Genomic DNA, 26,831 nt, shown 5'->3' on the forward strand with positions numbered 1-26,831 from the left:
CAGACTTGTTCTTTGTCCGTTGGAATACGCAAGCTGCATGTTTGGTGGTGCTTTTAAAAGGGTTTGTTTTGGGTAATGAAAATGAATTAAAAAAACAAAAAAAAAAGAAGATGATTTTTTTTTAATGTTGTTTTTATATTATGTAATTGTTTGTCGATGTTTATTATAGTTTACTTAATTGTAATTGTTTATTTATTATAGTTTCCATTTATTTATTAATTATTGTTATTATTATCATTAGAAATTATGATTTATACATAATTAAGTAATTTTGTACTTGATTATGTGGATTTGAAGAAAATGGAAACAGGAAAAATACCCTTCAATTGTTCTATAATTTCTTCAAATTTAGTCACGTTTTCAGACGGTTCATCTTTGGTTTCTAATTGGCGCCACACCTAGCGTTTTCTATAATTCTCTCTCTCTCTCTCTCTCTCGCCATATATATATATATGCTAGAAGATTGAATCTTGGCCCTCCATTTGAATTTCCATTTATTTCTAGCCATTAGATTGGAATCTCCTCTTATGGTGATATTTGGTTTGATTTGTTCAATTCACTATAAATTTATGTGAGAGTGGAGTATTTTTGCATACTGTCGGTGCTCAAACCTTTGACTGAGTGTGGCATGAACTATAGGATGATCAAAACAATTGTTGCTAACACTGTTGCAACACTAATTTATCCGTGTTTATTATTATTTAACTGATTCGGGAAGTTTAATCCTTAGCTTCATCAAATTGAAATTCTGATTTTGCATTAAATCTTATCTTAGTGAGAATCGACAGTCTCTGATTACAACAGAGACTCTTTACTTTCGTAATCAAATTTTCACATAATATTATCCTTATTCCGGACATTCTCATTTCATAAACATTCAACTAAACATCAAACACTGGAAATTCATATTGAATTTAAACATGTAAAGTGTTTTAAAGCATCACAAAATACATGTCATCAAAATACACAGTATCAAAAAAATTCGTTATCTTATTTCACACCATTTTCCATAATTTAAATTGACGAATTTTCCGATCATTACAACCACGCCAATCCCAACATAGTCCGCAAAACTTAAAATCGAAGCATCAACATTGATTTTCACTACACTTCCTTCTGGGGCTTTCCAAACACGTCTAGGAAGTGGTGAATTAGTGCTCCAGTAGAATTTCAAAGCAGTTTTGAATAATTGATTACATCCTAGTTCCAAATCCAATCTTTTAAAATCTTATTCACTTATTTGAATTTTTAATTCGAGTTGAGATGTAATTTTATGTGATATTTTTTTACTGTAATAAAAAAGTCAAATATAACTGTTTCTAGAGTTTTTTACTGTAACAAAACTCGAATTAATAAAATAAACGAAACTTTAGTTCTCAAATTGCAAATTAAAGTAGCACAACCCTTATACTTTTTGCAAAGCACTTTTATTTATCATACAATGATAGTGTTAGACTACTATTTCACAATTTTAAGGTACTGACATATACGTCGTAATTACATCACTCGTGGTGACAAATTAGAATGGATTTACCAAAGCGTAATTACCACTTCTCTTTTTTTCTTATATAAGAATGAATTTACAAAGCGTTAAAGAATGTAATAGGAGATCTAACTGAGTTAGAAAGAAAAGTACTGACGATCATTGATTCTATTTATAACATTCACTTGCTTATTAGATAGTGTTATGGGACCAAACAATTTTCTTTCCTGTATTTCAATAAGTTCACATGATTAGATAGGAAGGAAAAAAAAAAAAAAATTCATTTTTCTTTAATGCAAAGATCAGCCTCAATATTGGATGTTGAGGCTCTGATTGTGTTGCAAGGGGTCCACATGGAAAACATAATCCAAGTCCCTATGAAAAGGAGAGGATGTAAGATAAATATGAACATGAAACTAGATCATATCATTTCAAATTTCATGTGAATTATCAACTCTTTTTTTTTTTTTTTTGGCTAATCAATGTGATCTTAAACAATTAGAGAAAATATTAGAGGAAAAAGAAAAGAAAGGAAAAGAAAAGAAAAAGGAGTGAAAAGACAAGGAAAGACAAAAGACCAAAGATGGCGTGAGTCATGGGAAGAGAGAGGGTTGGGTGAGAAAGCCAAAGGTAAAAACATTTTTTTTTTCCTCTTTCTTTTTTGATGTGATAAGTGATAAAGGCATAAAATCATATATGAGAAACTTCTCAAGAGGAGGAAAAAACTATTCGAGACTGATTTGCCAATAATAATTAGTGTTATAAAGATTTATTTATTGATCCCACTTGGAGCCAAGTAAAAATATGTCGATTTCTATTATTACTAATGCCATGAAATAATTCGATATAAAAATTCTCTCCGAACTATAGAATTTGTAATGTTATGTCTCGTTAATTTCGAAACACAACATTCGTTCTCTTGAAATTACAAAAAACATCAAAATCCTTTTGTTTTTTTTTTTTAATGACAAGAAAGTGACGGTCATGCTACCCCAAGGTTTTAGGTACTTGAGTAAAATGTAAAAATTTAATTAAAATATAATAATTCTCGTTTAACATACCTTATAAGAATAAACAAAGTACGCAATAATTAATTGACATTTTTATGTTACGTACAAAAATTACGTGGTAACTATTACAATTATTTAAATTGTTGTAAGATATTTTACATTTGTTAATATATTTCAAAATAATAGGTAATTAAGATTATGTCATATAATGTCTTAATTATTCATCCATTGTAAATTGAGCAAGTGGAAGATTAATCCCTTAGAGCCCCTACTTTTTAAAAGACCCCTTCATTATTTAGCATGAAATATATATGGGAGTGAAATGAGGAAATTTGAGCAAATTATTCCTTGAGATCTCTTCCATGATCATCTGTCTGAGTTTTCTGGTGGAATTGTCTTAAATGATCGACAAGTATTCTTTTCGATCTCGGCCAGCTTTCGTTTCATCCACAAGTCTCCATCAGCAATTGGCTTAACAAAGAACATGCTCTTGTTTCCAATCACCAATAAAAAAGAGATATATAACCGGTGTTTGAGAACAATCTTTAGAAGATACTACCACGGTTTAAACACTGTTGTCAAATCTAGCGTTATTTTATGTCAAGACGTACGATTTAAATACAATGATGACTTTTAACTGTCATCTAATACGTATGTGAAATATCAAACGAGTTCAGAAAGGGCATATTTAGATTGCGTTTGGAATTAGTTTTAATATGATTTTATTTTCAATAAAAAGTAAAAATAAGATTGTTTTAAGAATTATTCTGAGACTGATTCTGAAATTGCGTTTGGTTAATTTTTTTAACAGATTGTTTTGAGTATAATAAAAAAGTAAAATCGTGTTTATTAATTAATATATTATAATATTGTTAATAAGTATTAAAAAATGAAAACAGAAAAGTAAAAATAACTTTCAACTGTTTTTTAATTTTTTCACAAAAATCATTCTCACTGTTTTTGTTTTTGTTTTCAAAACATTTACTAAACAAACGCCGTTTTATTTTCATTTTCATTTTTTACTTCTCGAAATATGTGAAAACTGTTTTTAAAAACGGTTCCAAACACGCACTTAATTTTTGCAAAAACCATCCTTAAATATGCAACTTTTAATGACAACTTATTTAGAACAGTCGTTGAAAGTATTATTAAACAAAAATCGCACAAGCTGAAAATTATTTCCTTACTCAAACCACAAATTCTTCAAATATTTTCCACAAATTAGAAAAACTACCTGTTAATTTGGTCAAACAACACAAGGAACAATTTCCAAATAAATATATCACAAATCCTCAGTCTCATATGGGATAATTATCAACATAAATATAACACAAAATATTCCCAAAACTGTAAGCAAAGTCTTTATACAAAATTTAAACAAATTAAATTAATTAAATTAAATACAAATAAAAAATGATCGTATACACATCCAAACAAAAAAAATAAAATTAATTATCACTAACGAAAAAATCTTTGAAGTTTATAAGAGTTGTTTGATTTTAGTGGTCACGGTGGTGGGGATTAACATGATGGCGAGGTCATGGGTGTGAAGACAGACATGACGGTCTTGTTTGGTTTGCAGTTTGGATTGTATGATTTGGTTTGAATTGTGGTTCAAACAGGTGTTTGGATACACAAATAAATTGTAATTTAAATTGCAAATAAAATCCGAACTATGTTTAGATAAAGTGTTGAAAACTGTCACTAGAATTTTGTAAGAAATCTTATAAAGCCTCATTATAAATGGTATTGAAAAATATGCAATATGGATAGTGATTTGTTCCTCTCTTCATTATAAACACATTAAAAAAAATAATCTCAATCGGAATTTAAACGAAGAAGTTAGACATTTTTAAACTTGAAGTTGAGAAGAGAGAAAAAGTATAATCTAAATTGTTTTCACTCTAGAAAATAATTCAGATTGTGTGAATTTAGCGGAGGAGGTAAATTCTAAAACGAAGGGTTTGAACCATTGTTAATACTTTGAATTCTCCTTATTTAGTTGAGTTGTTGAAATAAACATGGGCGACATGATTTTAGTGATCGATCGAGACGTGTTCTTCTTGAACTCGATATGCATGCTTTGGTTTCCGGAATCAATCTCGATCACCAATTGGTAGCAAAAAAGGAAAAAAAAAAAAAAATCTCCATCAACAAGCAAGCACTATACTCTGATTTCAATATCGCCAATAGCACAAACGCCACATGTATCATGTATGCTTGACGAAACACATATTTGCTGTCCTAAAGTTTACCTGCCTTTGTCTCTTGCGGATAGCTTTTTGCGCTTGCTGTGTGATTCTGCACTCCTTTCTTTACCAAATCCAACTTTGTTTAAAAACTTTAATAAGAAATTGATAATTATAAGTTAACTACTCCAATTGCTTAACAAGCATGCAATTTGTTAAACTTAATTAACTTTTATGACAATCCTTTTGTGGCCCATGCTTGAGAATCATGTATTCCATTAAACATCTATTATAACTTTTTAATTACTTTATATATATATATATATATATATTTATATATTTACTCTTTAAAGCTATAGTGCATGCTTTCAATCACCATTTTACTATTTTCAAATAAACCTTTAAGTTCCTCGAGCTTTTACTGAACAACTTCACGGTTATAAATAAGGGTAATTAGAGTAATGCAAAAAATTACCTCGGGTCTACATAAAATAAGTTGAAATAATAAATACGCACTCTTACGTTAATTTACAAACGTAAGTAGACTCGGTGCTATTGGCGATAATTATACTATTTTTCGTACTATAATTTCTAGAGCAATGCTATGATCCGTACTGTTAATGATCATTATAATTATACTATTTTCATATGAATTACAAATTCTCATGTCAATTTTGTGATTCACTAAATATGATACAAAAGTATCGGGTTAAAAAATAAACGGTGATGATCATCACCTCCCATGCATGATAACAATATATTTTCGTGAATTGATTGGGTTTTGAAATAATGTGGGTGAGGAATTTGAACTCTAACCTTAATAATATATAGGTGGGGGTGTGGATTTACCTTTAACGTTAATTGATTGGTTTTGTAGTTACGAATTCTTTCAAAGGTTTCGGTGTGCACACGTCACTTTCACGTGGTGGTTGATGATCATCTGATCACTAGAGTACTGAAATCCTTAATTAATCAGTTTACTATATTAAAACCTGAAACACAAATTAGCTTATTAATTTACACAAGATACCCTCATAGATATGCGGGTCCATAATAGTCTATATATTTCAGTATTATTGGTGGTAATAATTTGGACTATAACTACAAAGTAACATTAAATTATTAATAATAAAAACCAATATATTAATTCGCTGAAGAATAGTATTAGTTTATCCTTAATATGCCCCGCTCTCTGACTATTACACAAGAAATCATGCTTGGATCTGGGCGGTGACCCTTTTTTTCCTTGATCCTGATTTGGAAATATCTTCATTGGTGTCATAGCTTTTCTTGTGAATGTGACCCCAACTATATATGAGTATATATTTCTAGCGTTAATTAGTACCACTGTTGGTTCCTTAACTTTTAGTATAGTAGTACTTTGGTCATTAAACATTTAATTTTGACATATTAATCCTTGAAATTTTGTTTTCTTCAAAATTTTTGTCCTTGCCATTAACATAGATTATCGTATCTCTATATTGCATAATAACTGAAAATTTTACATAAATTTTTACAGTGTGTAAATGTAACATGCATGTTCTAATTACTATCGTAGTACTGATGAGAACATTCCGCAGATAACATAATTAGTTTTGTAAAATTTCAAGTTATCATGTAATAAAAACACGATCATTTGTTACTTGTTAACTTTTGAAAATTGCCAAAAAAAGGAAAAAAAAAAAAAAAAACAGAAGTTCGAGAAGTATCTGTCACAATTAAAAATTCAAAAACCAAGTTATGTGACAATGCTAATAATCATATATATATATATATATATATATAAATATTTATAGACGAAATGGGGAATCATGGGGGTCCATGCACCATGTCCCCATGTTTTTTATTTTTTATTTTTTTAGGTCCAAATATTAACCAATATCCTCGTTGTTTTCAATCCTCTCCTTTTCTTCAGAGACAGCACTGCAAAAGGCTCATCGGTAGTACAATTCTCTTTTTCTTTAATTTGCTTAACTTAAAAAACAATAAGAAAAGGTATTATACATGTAGAACAAGACAACTTCCATCCATCCAAAACCCACCAGCCTTTTCATTATTCAATGGATTCAGTGACCTGTCTATCATGTGCTATTTCGTGTTTTCTTTTTTCTTTTTTCTTTTTTCTTTTTTCCTTTCTTTTGATGGACTTTTCAATCAACTATTTTTCTTTATTTCATGAGTACTGGTACTGCTCCTCTTATAAGAGATATTGATTGAGAACTTGAGTACTTGCAGCTTTGTTGGCTTTGATTGTTGAATCATGAGACAAAGAAAGAGAAAGAGAGTTTCTTCTATTTTCTTTTATTTGGTCTTCTTTCTTTGATTGTTAAATCATGAGAGAGAGAGAGAGGAAGAGAGAGGAAAACAGGTATGTGGAATGAGGTTTGATCCGAAATCCGTTTGTCTTCTTCTCTAATAGATGACATTGTCTGTGATGTTGAAAGAAATTCAGATGGATTTTTCTTGGTTTATATTTTCCATGTTTTTGTTTTTCTTCTTCTTTCAACATCAACGCACTGATCTCGGACCAGGCTTCATTCCTCACACCTTGCTTTTCCTAATTAATTCTTGAAGAAGATCCTCATCATCAACACACAATTGTACCGCCCAGGTAAAACCATATATATATATATTCTCATCTTGATATATATAAATATATATTTATGTACTCTCATCAGTCTTTCTACAATATTGTTCCGCCAAACCCTAGCTAGCTAGCTAGCTGCAGTCATTAGGAATCAGATCTGATGCATTTAGAATAATTATGGAGTGGTTTTAATTAATCAGTAATATTATCCACTGTATTCTATATGTGGATAGAGTTTGTTTCAGTTAACAATAAGTTATATATATATATATATGTATATATATATACTATTTTAGAATTTCATGGAAAGTCTCTGTAGAAGATTTTTTTTTTCCTTGATATTCTCCTTTAGTTAGCATGTGTATTAGTACTGATGTTTTCGTAGAATTACTGTTTTAGAGTACTCAAAACCCATTCCCTTAATGTTCTTGTCTGATGTCATCTTCTCATAGTACCAGGGAAAACAATAAAATGAACTCTGTGTTCTAGACATATGAGCTAGAGCAAGAATTTTAAGGTAATGAAGAAATATTAAGAATAGAATTTTATTCTCCTGTTAAACGTGGAAAGAAAACTTGGTTTTTTTAAAAATAAAAATAAAAATAAAAGTATAGTAGAGAAACAAGCCAAAAAATCAAGAAGAATACTATCAATTGATCTTAACAGAAAACAAGGTTCAAGTTATGTTCTTTACGTGGTTTCAACTTTATGCTTAACAAAACGAAATATGATTTCAAATCTTACTACAAAGGGTAGAACTTTAAATGCTTGGTAGACTACTCAAAGAGAAGTTGTTCACTCTGAACATCCTCTACTTAGAGCAGTTAGGCTACCTCCAAATTCTGTAATAATTACGAGCTCTCCTTTCCAAATAAACAAGGATATTGGAAATAATACATCCAAAGATTTAAAATCATGATGCGCTAAAACAATTTTATCCAACAATAATTAGTACCAAAAAATCATAGGAGAACAGCAGGATAGAATTCAATATTTTGTCCAAATTAATCGTCAAATTAGAAGTCAGCATTAGATATTAAACACGTTTTTAAAATCAAGAATCAACTCCTAAACATGTTGAGAAAAGAAAAATCTAAGGAACCAGTAAAATAATAGTTTATTGATGAAATAGCTATGAGAATTTAATTCCAAGAAAATTTTGTAGTAGCATGCCCACCAGTCTCCAAGAACATATATAGTTGTCCTAAGGGAATAAGAAAATGGCAGAATCTTATCAAGACAATTTCTCAAAAGAGGTTCGAAAATTAGAGTAGAAATCTTCTCAAAAACTATATTATCTAAGGGTTAGTTTACCAAATGTAGTGCAAGAAAACTCGAATCAAAATATCAAAATCCAATATAACATAGTATGATTACTATTTAGAAATTGTAAATGGATGGTGTTTCAGACTACAACCAAAGCCGGCTCAACACGCCTTGAGGTCTTAGGCAAATTTTTTAAAGAGGCCTACTTTAAAAGAAAAGAAAATCCTCAAACAAATGTTTTATATACCAGCTTTTAACATGTGAATTTCTTTGCTATTGTATACATGTGTACAATTGTTTTTTTTCTTATTCACAGATTTGGAATATTAGATATTATTGGAGAGGCACAACATGTGAAACTGACTTAACATATTTCAGAAGTTAAACTTGACCCAAAAGGTTAACCTATTATGTTTTTTATCTTTCCATGTATATAAACTACTTCACATTCCCATTTACTTTCCATGTGAGACAATACATACATATACTTTTCTCAACAGATATTATTCAAAATATTAGGAGAGAGAAGAGTAACTTTTTCTAAGAAATGACAAAATTAAGAAAAATATAAGGACGGTACATTTCAATTAAAACATATAAGTAACAAAAAATTAAAATGACAAGGCTAGAAATCTTAGAACCTACATTAGTGCCTAAATAACATAGAACAAATAAAACATGCATGGAAAGTAGAAACATTCTTGCAAATAAGTAAAATAAAAGGAAAAAATAAACAAGTAAATTATTGCAAGACTTATCATCATCATTAATGTGGTTATAGGCATAGTCTAATAATAAATTCATATTCATCTCCACTTCAATGTTAGGGTCTAAAATTTGTATCCCTACCCTAAATTAAAAACACAATATATACCACTTAAAAGGGATAATATACTTCAGAGAGATCGGTTTAAATGTAGGCAAGGTAAATGAGTTGCAATAGGTTCTAATTTTATGAACTTTTTTCTTCCTTGGATTATGAGTTCTTGGTGTACATATCACCAGAAATAATGATTATTGAGAAATGCTAGCGTCATTCTTTTGTCACTCTTTTTATCATGACTTAGCATTTATGTTAATTATTAGTAAGTTTTTAACAATATTATTACATCTGAGACTTTGAATGACTTGCTGGAAAAATAAAATGAACCATCTATAATAAAGAAAAAGAGACAGAGAAAAATATAGCAATGGAAGAAATTAATACATGTTACAACTAATCTACTAAACACTAACGTTTTTTTTCTTTTTCTTTTTTTTGTTTTTTTGGAGAAAGTACTATAAAAAAGGCACTGATAAGAATGTGGGGCCTTGTTGAAGGGTGAGGCCTAAGGCAGAGGCCTCAGCTGCCTTACCCTTCAGCCGGTCCTGACTATAACATCCTCAAAATTCTCCAACACAGTAAGTAATGTTTATAAGATTAAGCAAGGGACATCAAACCAATACATTGCACAGTTAGTGTTTATTACAGGATTTATTGGACAACTTAGGCCCATTTGGCATTGCTTTTAGACGCTACTTTTAACTTTTTTAAAGAAGCTACGTCGGTGTTTGATAAATACTGTTTTTGTCCAGTAATTTTTAAAAACTATTGTCAAACAGCAAAAATTTGAGAAACAGTTCATGTGTTGCTTTTACAAGTTGTTTCTACTCTCATTATCCAAATTTACTAAAAGAATCTTAATAACAAAACTTAATTCTCAATTTACTCATTTTATTGTTTCATACCAAATTAAAAAATATATATTATCAATATTGATCTAAAAGTTAAAATATTTTATATATATGTACTATACTAAATTTTTCTCAAATATTTTTTACAATTATCAAAATGTTTAAAATAACAACAATAAATTAATAATTTAACAATTTATTTTTTACAAAAATTTTAAATAATAAATTAAAATCATATATATTTTTTAGTATTTTTGATATAAAATACTATAAATATTGACCTCAAAAATAGAAAAGAAACTTTTTTTAAGGAAAAGAATAGAAATGAAACTAACTATAAATATGTGTGCTAAATTATGTTTGTTTTAGTCATTATACATTTTCACAATAATTTTATACTTAGTTTAACAAATACTTAAATTTCTGCTTTTGGTATTCACAGTAGTTTTGAAAAAAAAAGAAAAAATTACCAAACAACTAAATGCTTATGGTCACAATTACTTCTAACTAAAAGCACATCAATAACAAAAATTTTTAACAGCGCACAGCAATGCTAAACTGGCTCTTAAAGCGGGTTGGAATTACCATTTGATGATAGTTGACTAATAGAAAATCTTTCAGGATATTAGAATAGATTTTAAATGTATTCCAATCATAGATGAAGAAATAAAGAAATAAAGAATGTTGTATCTAACCTTATCTATTCCGTTATGAAATACTTTGCACATGACCTTCATTGACCAAAGATAGAAGTACGAACTTTTAGCAAATTTACAATGCGAAGAACGTTCAGATTTTAGGAGGTACGAAAACACATTCCTAAGATTTGACTTGGGATGTAATCCAAGGATCACATTTCCTTAACCTCTTGATCAATCCAAACGTCCTCATGTTTCTCTAGGCCACTGATATTATGTATATAATATTTGAAGGTTAATGTTGTAAATTCGCAGCATTATAATATTGTTGTAAGATCTATTTTGTAATTGTATAATAACCGCTACGATACATGCTTGGGAGGACAATATTGTAATAACAATTCCAAAAACAATATATTATATGCGATAGAGTAACAGAGCAACTAACAAGGCGGAAAACAGAAGTAATGAGCTAATCGCTTGCCTTCTTTTGGTAAAACACAATGTCGTTTATGGAAGGTAAAATTACCTTTGCGCTTCCCAGACCATTTAGAACGACTGATGTGGACTTGGCTGGATCATGCCTATAAAGCCCAGAAGAAGGGATCATCGTATCTGTATTATTTTATTTTATTTTTTATTTTTTGCTAAATAACATATTTACTGCAATCAACAATTTCAATACAAGAACTCAAGAAGCATCATATCTGTAGATTTTGTTCATGCGTGACGACCACAATCAGATCCTTCCATGTCAGTCTTGCAGAAACATTTCCAACAACGTCAAAATTAGTCATCCTCTCTCTCGTTAAGTACATGAGTTGAGATTTTTATTTTTTATTTTTTAGTATTAATATAGTTATTTAACTAAAAATTATATTAATTAAGAGTACAGATAAAAATCAAGACACATACACTTCTTTTAAGGAGTACTTATCAAAATTTCTCCATCTCCTTCCAAAGCGTCTCGATCAAAGGGCTCAAACCACACCCTAAAAGCATGTCTCCTGCCGGCTTTCCCGCAGCAAAACGATTGGAGACCGAAGTCAAGGTAGAGAAAAACAGAGATGGGTGACTATACTTTTTTTCGTTCCTTTCTTTTAGTACAAGGCTAATACCAAAATAAAATATTAGAGCATCTCAAATATTGTTATGTTATAATTAATGTGCTAATTATAAATTTAACACACACTCTCTAATGTAATACTATTTATTATGTTAAATTTGTTATATGATATGCGATATGAAAATTTTGGCACTTGATTCCTATCAGTTGATATGGTCACTTTTTATTTAATCATTACACTTTTTGTTTTTTAAAATTATTTTAAAATTAAAAGTTTACTTATATCTTTCAAAGCTTAATAATTATAAGAAAAGTACATTAACATTTTAAATAGCATTATGTATTAGAATACAAATGAAAATAACATGTGTTATCATAACTTTTTAATGTTAAATATACATTTAACATAACTTTTGTATTGAAAATGGTCTTAGGGCTCGTTTGAGATAGCTTGTCCTTACACTTTTAAGTAGTAGAAGAAGATAAGCTTAAGTTTGTGCTTTTTAATTAGTGTTTGGACCAAACAGTGCCTGAAAAAGTGTTTTTATATCTAAGAAGAGCTTTTAAACCTGTTTAGGTAAAAAAAGTCGAAAGCACTTATTATTATAAAAAGTAATGTAATAAAAAGATATGGATGAAATATTTAATTTATTGTTCATTAATAAAAGGTTAAAAATGTAAATAACAAAAATTTATAAGCACTTTTTTTATAAGCATCAAGGAAATTATTTATTCCAAAAGTGCTTAAAAAAATTAAAAATACTTTAAAATTATTCATAAAAACAGATTAAAAAATGGCGTTTGAATTAAATAAGTTAAAAGCAGCATCTTTCAGTTTGAGCGGGAAGTAGAGTACCTGGGCAAGAATTTCAATTATGTAAAGCTATTTTTTGTATTCACCTTTACTTTTTAATTCTAAAAGCTAGCTTTTCACGATATTAAAGTATGAAAAAAAAAAAAAAAAAAAAAAAAAAAAACAAAAGCTAGCTTTTCACGATATTAAAGTATGAAAAAAAAAAAAAAAAAAAAAAAAACCGATACTAAGAAAATGCTTTGACCCTTTAACATTTTGGGGTTGTTCTTTTGAAGTGTAACTTGAGTGTAGTTTTTGAGTTAAATTTAAGTTATAACTTGAGTTGAAGTTGTAACTTGAATAAAGTTGAGTAAAGTTGAATAAAGTTAAAACTTAAAAGAACATGAACTTAAATAAAGTTGGAACTCGAGTTGTCTTTTTTTGAGTTTTTTAGACAAAAGAACATGCCTTTAATTTCCCACAAACACGGAATTTGTAATGGTTTTGTAGTGGTTTTGTAATGGTCTTGTTATCAATTGATCAAACTTATCCACTAATTGTACGCAGTGTAAGTATTTGGAAGAGCAATTGCCAGGGTTCTTTACAAAATTAGAAAGGAGTACAAAACTTAATGGTGATTTCGGTTTGCGGTGATGAAGATGGCGCTATCCTAGGGTGTGCTGTGTCAAAAAGAGTACAAAATTAGACTCCAGACTTATAGAAAATGCGAGAAAGGTATCCATGACTAGATACTGAGCGTTATCTTTGTCAAACATCCAGTCGTAGAAAAAGCGATATGTTGGTCACAAAAGCACATTTAGGTCGGTGACACAAAACAAAAGTGATCAATCTTTGACAAAAGCCACACCCCATCTCTAGTGCCCTTCAGGTCATTACAGCTACAAATATATATATATATATATATATATATATATATATATTGGACGGCAAATAAAGCAAGGGCTATCGAACTGTGAGAAATGAGAATCTTCAGTGTGTGAATTAAAGCAAAGTATTATCCCAATAAGTAAAGTAGAGGAAAAACATTAAAAAGAAACAAGTCTATGTATAAAGCTTCTTGCTCATCACGTTAAGCACCTTTATTTTTCTTGTCACCAGTACCCCATCGTTTTATATATATTGGACGGCAAATAAAGCAAGGGCTATCGAACTGTGAGAAATGAGAATCTTCAGTGTGTGAATTAAAGCAAAGTATTATCCCAATAAGTAAAGTAGAGGAAAAACATTAAAAAGAAACAAGTCTATGTATAAAGCTTCTTGCTCATCACGTTAAGCACCTTTATTTTTCTTGTCACCAGTACCCCATCGTTTTCCTCTTCCTTTATGGTGTATGTATATACAACTAAGAATTCCAATAATCTCTCTTTTTTCCATTTTTATTATTTTTCCACCAGAATATTAAGTAAATAACACAACTAAGAAAACAAAGCTCTCTCAAACATTATACTATAATATACTTCCTGTCTATATACTATGACCATGCAAAATCCTCTCTCTCTCCCAAAAACCACCAATATCATTGGCATTATAGTACTAGTACAATAACAGAAGTACAGCTATTTTATTTTAATCTCGAGTACTGATTTTCTCTCCTCAACCTCGGACAATGACGACAATAGTGCAGAAATTAATAGTCGAAGTTGTGGACGCCCGGAATCTTTCTCCAAGAGACGGGCACGGCACGTCGAGCCCGTACATGATGGCCGACTACTACGGCCAGCGAAAGCGAACCAAGACGGCGGTCCGTGATCTAAACCCGACGTGGAACGAGGTTTTGGAGTTCAATGCCGGGAAGCCCTCGGAGGTTTTCCAAGACGTCCTCGAGATTAACGTTTTTCATGATAAAATCCACGGCCCCACCAGGCGGAGCAACTTCCTCGGAATGCTCCGATTGAGCTCCTCCCAGTTCGTCAAGAAAGGTGAGGAGGCCTTGATCTACTTTCCTCTCGATAAGAAACGCTTTTTCAACTTTGGCATTCAAGGCGATATCGGCTTGAAAATCTACTTTGCCGATGAAATCATTCCGCCGCCGCCTCCGCCTGAACCGGAGGCGAAGGCTGAGCCAACACCACCTCCAGAAGCTCCGGCTGAACCCGCTACCGAGTCAAATCCTCCAGAAGCTACAGCCGAGCCCGCTACTGAGTCAAAACCTCCAGAAGATGCCTCAAAAGAACCCGAAAAGATCGACGCGCAGCCAGAACCTCCACCGGAGCAGCTGGCGCCAGTGCCAGAAACTAAAAAAGACGGCCGAGAATTGCCGGTTGATCAGCCTGAAGCTGATCATAAGGAAGGAGGTAGTATTCCATCTCCGCCACCGCCACCACCTCCGCCTCCCATGGCCATGCATGCCATGCAAGTTGAGGCCGAGCTTGATATGATGGCGGCTTCTGTTTGCAAAAATTCGATGCCGGAGGTGAAGTTCACGGGGGGAATTAACGGTCCAAGGCCAATCAGGAGGCCGTTTTCCGGCGATCTTCAGTTCGGAATCTCCTCCGTTGCTTCCATGGAATGTTCGTCGTTCGATCTCGTGGAGAAGATGCACTACCTGTTCGTGAGAGTGGTGAAAGCCAGATCGCTCCCCACCAATATTGGAAATCCGATCGTGAAGATCGCCGTCTCCAACAACCACGTCCGATCCAAACCCGCAAGAAAAACGATCTTCTTCGAGTGGGACCAGACCTTTGCCTTCCCCCGCGAATCACCGGAATATTCCTCCTCATCCATTCTGGAAGTCTCCGTGTGGGACCCATCAGACATGGGACATGAACAGAACTTCTTGGGAGGAATCTGCTTCGATACGACGGAAATCCTCCTGCGGGACCCACCAGACAGCCCCCTTGCCCCGCAGTGGTACAGATTGGAAGGAGGAGGGGCCCACCATGGAGATCTAATGCTTGCCACGTGGATTGGGACTCAGGCTGACGAATCGTTTCACGAAGCGTGGAAGAGTGACACAAACGCAAGAGCCAAAGTCTACCAATCGCCGAAGCTTTGGTACCTCCGAGTGACGGTTCTAGAAGCACAAGACATCCTCCCCATAACGACGTCGTTAAAGGAATACACTTTCCAACTAAAAGCCCAGCTCGGATTCCAAACCCTCAAGACCAAACCATCGGTGACCAAAAACGGCACTGCGTTTTGGAACGAAGACATGGTTTTCGTCGCCGCCGAGCCTTTCACCGAACACCTGGAGTTCACACTCGAAATACGACAACCGAAAGGCCCCAACCCGCTTGGAAACGCCGTCGTTCCGCTCTCCGCCGTCGAGAGACGAGTCGACGACAGAAAAGTGGCTTCCCGGTGGTTCTCCTTAGAGAATAACAATATCGACGATAAGATCATGAAGAGGAAATCGTTTACTAATAACAGAGCAAGAGTCCATCTCCGCCTCTGCTTTGACGGAGGGTATCACGTGATGGACGAGGCGGCACACGTGGCCAGCGATTTCCGACCCACCGCCAGGCAGCTCTGGAAGCCCCCTGTCGGCACCGTAGAGCTCGGAATCATCGGATGTAGAAACCTCGTCCCTGTCAAAACATCCGTACCCGACGGAAGGGGATGTACGGACGCCTACTGTGTCGCCAAGTACGGCCCTAAGTGGGTCCGTACCCGTACGGTGTCGGACAGCCAGGATCCGAAATGGAACGAGCAGTATACCTTCCAAGTGTTCGATCCCTGTACGGTTTTGACGATCGGGGTTTTTGATAGCTTCGAGTCTTGCGAGATGGACGGCTGGAAAGACGCCACGCGTCCTGATTTCCGCATTGGTAAAGTTAGGGTGAGGATTTCTACTTTGGCCGCGGGGAGAGTGTATAGGAATGTGTACCCGTTGCTTTTGTTGTCGCCAGCTGGGATGAAGAAAATGGGTGAGGTGGAGATTGCTATGCGGTTTGTAAGGGTGCGTCCTACGATGGATTTGCTCCACGTGTACTCGCAGCCCTTGTTGCCGTTGATGCACCACATCAAGCCGCTCGGGGTTGTCCAACAGGACGCGCTGAGGAATGCCACCGTTAAGATCGTCACCGAGCACTTGTCCCGGTCGGAGCCACCCCTTCGGCGTGAGGCCGTGCTTTACATGCTCGACGCAGACTCGCATACATTCAGTATGCGAAAGGTGCGTGTGAATTATTTCAGGATCATTAATGTGATTGGTAATGTGATGGACATTTTCAACTGGGTGGACAAAACGCGCACATGGAAGAATCCGACTGCTACGGTGCTCGTGCATGCGTTGATGGTGATGCTAGTGTGGTTCCCTGATTTGATCATCCCGACGCTTGCGTTTTATGTGTTTGTGATTGGAGTTTGGAATTATAGGTTCCGATCAAGGGACCGGCTTCCCCACTTTGACCCGAAACTCTCTTTTGTGGAGACCGTCGATGGTGAAGAGCTGGACGAGGAATTCGACGCGCTGCCAAGTGTGAGGCCGCCCAATGCAGTTCGAGCGAGGTATGATAAGCTGCGGATGTTGGGGGCTAAGGTGCAAACAGTACTAGGGGATGTAGCCACGCAAGGTGAGCGCATCCAAGCATTGGTGACGTGGCGTGATCCACGTGCCACGGCAATATTTGTGGGATTGTGTTTCATCGTGGCAATGATATTGTACTTGGTCCCATCAAAGCTGGGTATGATGGCTTTTGGATTTTATTATTTCCGCCATCCCATCTTTCGTGATCGAAATTCGCCTTCCCCTGCTTTGAACTTCTTTCGAAGACTTCCTTCTCTCTCTGATCGGATAATATGATACGATAATATGACTCTCCTTATCTTATTCTGTCGGCCCATCGGTACTCCTGGCATTTTTGTTGTGTTCACTTAACTTTTCTTCTTTATATAATGTAACTTCTTAATGAGTTAATAATATGCGTGTATTAATCTAGCACGAGAGCTCAAATTCAAAAATTGATACATGACTTCGCATATATATATGTGATTTCAGTTTGATCACCATATAATTTCTAGTAGTTTATGAATAGGAAATCTACTAAATTGAATTGTATTAATCTCCTACGCAGCATAAAGATGAGAATAAAAAAAAAAAAAATCGAAGCCACATTTTTTTAGTTTTTAACTTATTTTGTTTCTTATTTTATATATCATTTCAAGAATCGTCTTAATTCCAGCACAATTCGATTAATATATCTTTTTTCGTATATTTGTGTAACATTATTTGTTTATGTGTGTGGTAATTAGTTTACTTAAGTATAACAATCAGAGAGTATTTGGTACACAGTAATCATCAGTAGGAATTATATTTCTGAGAATGTGATGGGGGTAATATAATTTTTAAAAATAATATATTAGTGTGTTTAGTTTCATACATGAATCTTATCTCAAATTCTCAAAAATAATGCATTATTGTGTTTGGTTGTGCATAAAAATGTTGTATATTAAAAAAATCGAAAAAGAAAAAAAAAAGGAAGGATCGATGTGAACAAAATTGTTTTCTCTTAGTATTGACACACAACAATTCAGTGGCTGGGGAAGGACTAGCAAAACCACCACAATTCATAACCATCAATACATTCATTCATGGCGGTTTCATCAACCATGTCTCATCAAAAACTGACCTCCTTCCTTATCTGATATCATCAAATCTATCCTCCTAAAACACCACAATTTCTTTTGATCTGGTGCTAAATCACAGATCAGAGAATATCAGCGCGAAATTAAGCAAGATTGGGGCTGAGTCCACTCAATTTGTCTGTGATGTGTTGGGTTTCACGTGACGTAGACCGGCGAGGTCTAGGTTTCGCATGACGGAGGGCGGTTGGGTTTGGGTTTCGTGCGACGGAGACTGGCGAGGTCTGGTTTCGTGAGACGAAAGGTACTTGGTCTGGGTTTCGCACGACGAAGGCCGACAAGGTCTGGATTTCGCGGGACAGAGAGCGGAGGTGTTTGGGTTTTGTTCGACAGAGGTCGTCGAGGTCTTGAGTTTCGTGCAGCGGAGGTCAACGGTGGCACGAGGCTAGGCTAGTCGTGGGTTGTTGGCAGGGGGTTGGGTTGGCCGTGGGACACTGCTGTTGGACTGGGTTGGCCGGAGCATGTGAGACGATGGTTATGGTGATAAGTGTAGTGGTGTGGCTTTGATAATGGTGGCTATTGGCTGTTGGTGAGATTCTCACCTTCTTAATATTCCTGAGTATTTAAATAACACTGCGTTGGTTGTTATTAAGATTATCTTAATTTGGGTTAAAGTGAATTTTATAAGGTTAATTTTCTTGAGAATATAAAAATTGTAATTCTTATACTAAACATAAGAATGTGAGAAAATTCTCATTCTCATATAAAAATTACTGCTTACTAAACGTTCCTTAAAAAAATAAATAAAAGCACAACACGTGTAATATTGAGTTTGTACTTAAGTAAACTACATTACATTTTTCATATTGCTCAGTTGCTAGACTCAAGACTTTTACCTACCACTTTATTGTATTTTAATTTAAAAACAAAATACTATATGCTTGGGAAATTATATGTAGTTGTATTGTAAACTAGTTGAAAAATGATTTAAAGAGTTCCAACAATCACTTCATACTTTAATGACAGAAGTCTTTAAATAGTTCAAGCAGAACTAATTATTGAACAAAGTGTTCATACCTACGAAATACAATAAAATATCATTTTTGGTTCATTACTACAAAATAAACAAACACTTTAATGGTATTGGACTAACTTCATAGTTAGTAACTTGATTATTGGCCGGAAAAAACTTCCAATTGATTAAAATAAAGGTTTTACCGTATTTTTGGCAGGATTGGGGGCAGACAAAGAACAAAACTTTTCCTGATGATTAAAAAAGGACCAAAATCCAAGAGGACAACAAATTTTCAAAGCAAAACGCAAAAGAAATATGTTAGAGTTAAAATTAGCATCCTGATTACAACCGTACACATGGACAGAGTTTGAAAAAATAAGTCGACTGAAATTGACCGGAGAAGTGATTGGCTTAAGAGATGGCTTCGACTGGAGAAGCACGACGACAGGTTTAGTGAACATGGTTTAGTGTGTGGGATGATATTGTGTAATTTGGGTGTTATGACCTTTTTACCGAACATGGTTTAGTGTGTGGGATGATATTATGATTATGAACATATTTTATTTTATTTTGAGATATTACATTCAAAACAGGTCACTTTTAGCTTTGGAGAGTGTTAGAACAGGTTATTTTATTTTATTGTGATTATGAGCATATTTTATTTTATTTTGTAGAGTGAAGGTTAGAGAAAATTGTTCCAAAATTAAATGTAAATTTATCTTGATTTAAATGAGTTTAAAATAAAGATTAATCACCAATTTTCTTAAGCATGATCTTAGAGATAAATTAGAATTCTATTGAGATTCTAATAGGTACTCTACAAACAAGTGGTAGTAGAAAATTAGAGAACACAATTTTTTCATATACACATATAGTGGCTAATTTTATAGAGAAAAAATAAGGGAGAAAAGCTCTTCTAATTCTCAGTTCCGCTATGTACATGTGTTGGTGGTAGAGGAAGACACTAATCACGTTGTCTTTTAAGTTGTGCCCACACACAGAATCTTCGTAGAATCAAGAAATAGACGAGAAAGATTCGTAATGATTTGAGAACCAGAGTTTTAGATTGTTTGTGATCAAATACTCAAGTTATCATCCTAATTAGTTGCTAGAAATATTGATAATTAATTAGATTAATTATCATTTAAATTAGCATATAAATTAATATATTCTATAGTATTCATAAAAGTTTTGAGAAATTTTTTATTTGTACTCAATCTGTGCCATCACATTTTTGCATCTGAAATCGTTTCATAAACCAATAGTCTCTCCATTGTGAACCTCTGTGGGTTGTCTTTGTAGTAGTTTTGTGCATATCTAAGTTTGTGGTTATTGTAGATTTAAGTTTAAAATTTGGTTTGGATATGAGAGTTTGATTTTTGTAGTTTCAAAAATTTTTGTGTAAATATGGTTGGCCATTAGATTTTCGAGTAAATACAATATTTTCAGGTAAATATAGTATTTACTTGTTGTTAGTACTAGCAATTAGAGTTTTGAGTAAATATGATATTTACGTGTCGCAAGTGTGAGTGATTGGAATTTTTAGTAGATACGGTATTTACCAATGGCGCGATGTTGGCGGACATATTTTTTTGTTAAATATGTTACTTTTGAGTAAATATGGTTAGTGACCGAATTTCTGAGTAAATTTTATATTTAGGATAAACATGGTATTTACTCGTCGCTGGTGCCCAACGATTAGAATTTATGGTAAATACGGTATTTTGTCAGTCGTCGGTGCCCGCAGATAAATTTTTAGGTAAATATGGAATTTATCGGATGTCAGCATCAATGATTGGATAAATACGGTATTTTGTATAAATATAGTATTTACTCATTTACGTTGGTGGCCGAATTACAAAACAAATACAATATTTACCAGAACCTAAAGGAGAGAGGTGCGGGAAGGAGAAAACTTTGAAGGATATTTTGAAGTTTTTTAAGAGTACATTAGAAACCTACGATATTTAATAATGCTATTTACTGTCTATTTAAAAAGGAATATGTTATAATTTACTAAATACGCTATTAAATATGCTATTTCAGTCCCCCCTCCTTGTATAGAGAGGGATACAGAATTCCTAAAATATCAATAATAATAAATTAATATAAAATTTTAAGAATGTTGCGAAATAACATAATTCTGGTAAATTACAAATGCCACACTATCAGAATACCAAAAATGCTCCCATTAAAACAGCCCTGTACGAATCCAGAGTCGTTCTCGTTCTCGATCTCTTTTAGTGATGGCGACTTAGTTTGGTGATGGCGATCGGTGACTTTTTCCTCCTCTCTCTCTCCCCCTCCCCCCCTCTCTCTCTCTCTCTCCTTCTCTTTTTCTCTCTCGTCATAGATTGTCTTCTTCGGCTACGACCATCGCGAGTTGTCATAGATTTGTCATCTTCTCTGATGATGGCCAATGCGATTTGCAGTCGATAGGATCGCGATTTCATTGTCTTTAGCCTCATTAAAGCTTGAGAACAAATCTTCTCTCTCGTCGAAGGAGGAGAGCACGAGGGCTATTTGATCCATGAGTAAGCGCTAAAATTTGGCCATTCCATGTCTGTTTGGTTGTTAAGAAAGTGCTGGAAATAGAGGGAAAATGGAGTGATATGATTTTTTGTATGTGTGGAATTTTTAATTTATTTGTCGATTTGATTTTCTTTTTGTTTGATTGTCTGGATCTGATTTTGAATGTGGTGAATTAGTGACTCACATGGTAAATTGGTGATTTACATTGTAAATTGATTATTTACATGGAAATCCATCGTTTATCAAAATACAGAAATTGAATTTATCTCGTAAATGAAGAATTTACCCGATAAATGTTACATTTACGACATAAAATTTTATAAAGGTAAAATTGAAACACAAGATACTGAAATTTTAAAATATGTTATTTATTTTCAATGTTGATAAATATAGTATTTAGCATAAAACGGTTTTACAAAATGGTCTACATATTAGAATTTTCCATCCTAACAACGTTTTGAAGTCCAGAAAATAGACCCACAATTATGTGGTAATCTGTCAAACAGATATTTCTATGAAGATTACGAGATTAAGTCTGACGAAATCAACATCTACGATTCCACGTCGGCGTATTAACATAAGCTTAATCATAAAGATCAGATCCAAATATTCATGCATAAGTATCACGTATCGAATACATCTAATAAGGATCATAATACGCGATCCTTATCCAAAAACATAAAAAGATAAAATTTGGTTTATCCAAGTCGAAATGTTCTCTACCTAGGGAAGAATATTATTGATTACTCATAAAAAGATAAAAATCTTGTACGTTTTGCATAACTTGCATGGTTAGTAAACATATTTTTCAAAACCCTACCGAATAATTGTCTATAATGGAAAAATTAATCTAAGTAAGAATCCAAGGACCAACAGAATAAATCCAAAATCTCAAGTAATTGTTTGATCGTAAGAGTAACACCCGTAAATAAATAAAAAATCATAATAGTAACATAAAAAAGCTACCTCTTATAGAAAATTAGTTACTATAAAAAATTTTGGCACCATAATGACTTTTTTTTTTTTCAAAACTAACTCTAAACCCGTAAGGTTGTGTTTGGTTGGGGGAAAGAAATGAGTAAAAAAAAAGAATTTTTATTCTAACGTTTGGTTGGTTTTGGAAAATGAATAGTCATTCATAGTGGAATGATTTTTTCATCAAATGCGTGAATCATCATTCCTTCCTCATATGAAACTAATAGTCATTCCAAGCTCTTTTTTTTTTTTTCATAATTACCTTTTAATATTATATTTATTACTATTACAATTGTATTAGTAACTAGAATACAACTAATATATTCATAATATTTAAATATTAAATTGTAATAATATCCTTATAGTATATAATATAATATAAAAAAACATTATAATATAATATAGTTAAAATAATATAATAACGAAATATTATGATATAATATTGTAGTTCCAATATTAATATATATTATATTATACGCTATAATTACATAATGTATTTCATAATTATAATTATAATATCGTTATTTTAATTATAATATATGATACTATTTTGTATTATATTATTTTATTTGTTTAATATATATTTAAATTATTTTACAGTATAGTATAATACAGTTGTAATATTGAAATTATATTATATTTAAAATATTTTCATCAAAACAAATATTGTATAAAAATTGGAAATATTATTGTTTTTCATATAATATGATATTTTATATGTTATACAATAAATATATAATTGTTAATATAATTATAATATTATAGTTATATTATAAATAATTATCATAACATTATTATATTCTATATCATAATTATATAATATATTAGACATTTTTTAATATTGCCATTTACATAACATTATTATATTATATATCATAATTATATAATATATTAGACATTTTATAATATTGCCATTTACATTTATGTAATATATTATATAATTATAATTGTATTATATCGTATTACAATTTGTATATTACATGAATTCTATTGATATATAAAACATTAGTGTTATATATATAACATAAGGATAATTTTGTCAACATGAAAATTTTCAAATTCTACTCCATAGTATTTCCTAAAATTAGAAGCAAAGAAAAGGTTTTACTAATAATTTGGCTGGCCATAACTGCAAAACGGGCCTTTTTGAACAATTTAATATAATTAGATTAATACATTCAAACTATCGGAGTCATCAAAATTAAGAATGACAAATTCAAATTATAAATGAATTAGTAAATTAATAACAAATTCCCCAAAACAAATTTCGGAGTTGACAAATCAAAACGGGTATCGTGCGAAACAAGTCCAAAAAGGTGTATGGCGTGGGAAAGAATAATAAAGGTGTATAGTTTGTTCTTATCATATCTTTTTTATTATATTAATTTCTAGTCTACTTTCTTAATTCATTCATTTGTCTAGAAACTCCATTTAAAACATTTCATTCGATTTCTTTTCTTTTTCAATCTCCTTATTTTATTTTAAGATCTTATTGAAAATCTTATAAAGACATTTTTTATTTGGATGCATACGTTGACACCTTATTTTTAATTTTTTACACACCTTTTCTAATCAAATTTGTTATTAATAAATTACCAAATAATAAAATTATTTAAGTGCAAGAGTATTTTAAAAAAAAACACGCATGACACTTCACCTTAAAAAAGTATATATTATTTTCTAAAATAATTGTGCCCTAATTATTGTTCTTATCATTTGTCTAGAAACTCCATTTAAAACATTTCATTCGATTTCTTTTCTTTTTCAATCTCCTTATTTTATTTTAAGATCTTATTGAAAAGCTTATAAAGACATTTCTTATTTGGATGCGTATGTTGACACCTTATTTTTTATTTTTTACACACCTTTTCTAATAAAAATTGTTATTAATAAATTACTAAATAATAAAATTTTTTTAAGGGCAAGAGTATTTAAAAAGAAAACACGCATTACACGCTTCACCTTAAAAAAGTATATATTATTTTCTAAAATAATTGTGCCCTAATTATTGTTCTTATTATACTCTCCCCTGTAAAACGTATATATTCATCAATCTATATAAATAAGAATTTTTTGTATGTTATCATTATCATGTGTAAAATGAAACGGCATACTGATACTAGTTAAATGTAATACAGACTATGCAAGTAATTGTATTGTGATAAGGACCCACGGATTCAAGCAAAGGAATCAAGGGTTTGTAGAGAAATAATAATCAAATAAATAATTCAAAATCAAAATAAATGCGGAAAAATTATGTAAAGAAAAGGTGAAGAATTACGACATACAGAATTAGCCCAAGTTCGGATCTCAATGTGAGATCTTACATCGTACAATATAGTGCTTTCATCTACTATAATCAATCATAAGTGATTACAAAAATGATATAAGAGTACTTATCTAAGAAACCCCTCTCAGTTCTCTCTCACTATCTCACTTGTTCTATCTTCAATACAATTGTTCTCTCACAATCCCAATTAAAGAATGATGATTACAATCAAGTTCCTCTATGTTTCCTAGCCCTTAAATAACCCATACAATTGTTCTCTCACAATCCCAATTAAAGAATGATGATCACAATCAAGTTCCTCTATGTTTCCTAGCCCTTAAATAACCCCTAAGTGTCCAGCCCCGTGTTCTGGCAGTGCCGCGGCGCCACTCCAGTGTGCCCGCAGCGCCCTATGGGCGCACTGGTCCCTTGGGTCCAAGTACAAACTGGCACTGCAGCGCCCCCACTGTTGCCCGAGTGCCAAACGACGCCGTTTGCTCCTCGAAGCTCCGTTTTTCGCGTCGTTTCTTCCCACAATCAAATTATAGACATCCTTTCATAGGTATCAATTCTGTTGCAGATGTGCTCTTAATTGCTTGTGAGAAATTGCTTGTGGGAAATCTGATGATTTCATCCTCTTCAGGGACAAGATATAGGTGATTCACATACCTCTGGTGATCAATGGTGGGCGTTATGTAATAGGAAATCACGATCTTTATGATTCCTATTTACTTCTATTCCTACTGTATTAGTGAGTGAGGTGGATTAGCACCCTCCTCTGTAGTCCGTTATGTGTTTTCTCCCAGAGATTAAGGGAAAAAGGCCTGACTAAAAGAACTAAAGGGAGAATTAAAATAAATAGGTTAAGGTTCATAATTAATTAGTAAATAGGTTTAATAAGTGTAAACTCAGATTTACACTAAATTTATTTTTGCTCTCTCTTCACGCACTCTCTCTTTATCCCCTTCCTCTACATTGTAAATCTTGAATTTACAAATAAACACAATATGTGTTCTGATGGTAAATATTAGATTTATCCTGTAAATTCAGAATTTACGAAAGAACAAAAATTGTGTTATAATGGTATATCTTAAATTTACCACACGGTAAATCTTAGATTTACGAGCATAACTAAAAAAATGTTTATCTCATAGTTTAGTAACTGTAAATCCTGGATTTACACTTTAAATCTAAGATTTACAAATAAACCTAATAAATAATGTTATGAACACCAACTCAAATATCAACTCTTATATACTAACTGATATGACATATGAATTGTCTATTTTATATTGATTGGTATTTAAAATATTACCATCTCAATTAATGATTAGAGATTTCATTACCAACAAAAAGATTACAACTCACATACCATATTATTTAGTACATAAAAGTTGAAATTTGAGTTGGTGTCTAGTGCTGGAACTTTGGACGGGCCGCCCGCGACCGCCCGAAAAACCCGAGGATTTGCCCGAGCCCGAACCCGACCCGCCCGAGATTTTGGGGCCGCCCGCCCGAGCCCAAATTTCACCTTGAACGGGCCGCGGGCTTGTATTCGGTGGCCCGAGCCCGGCCGGGCGGCCCGAGCCCGCCCGAATTGCCAGAATTTTTTAAACTTTTTTTTTAATATTAAGTTATTTATATATATATTAGGCGGGCTTGTATTCGGTGGCCCGAGCCCGGCCGGGCGGCCCGAGCCCGCCCGAATTGCCAGAATTTTTTAAACTTTTTTTTTAATATTAAGTTATTTATATATATATTAGTATTACAATTTATATATATATATATAT

General features: G+C 32.6%; 1 protein-coding gene across 1 annotated transcript; it reads left to right on the forward strand.

The window, feature by feature from the left end:
• Window positions 1–14,040: 14,040 nt before the first annotated feature.
• LOC21397855 (protein QUIRKY) lies at window positions 14,041–17,606 on the forward strand. The gene has a single exon (XM_010089726.2). The coding sequence runs from the start codon at window positions 14,334–14,336 to the stop codon at window positions 17,469–17,471; it is 3,138 nt and encodes a 1,045-aa protein (XP_010088028.1). The 5' UTR covers window positions 14,041–14,333; the 3' UTR covers window positions 17,472–17,606.
• Window positions 17,607–26,831: the final 9,225 nt, after the last annotated feature.

This window comes from Morus notabilis, unplaced genomic scaffold, assembly GCF_000414095.1.
Source record: "Morus notabilis unplaced genomic scaffold, ASM41409v2 Scaffold489, whole genome shotgun sequence".
In the NCBI taxonomy this organism is placed as follows: Eukaryota; Viridiplantae; Streptophyta; class Magnoliopsida; order Rosales; family Moraceae; genus Morus; species Morus notabilis.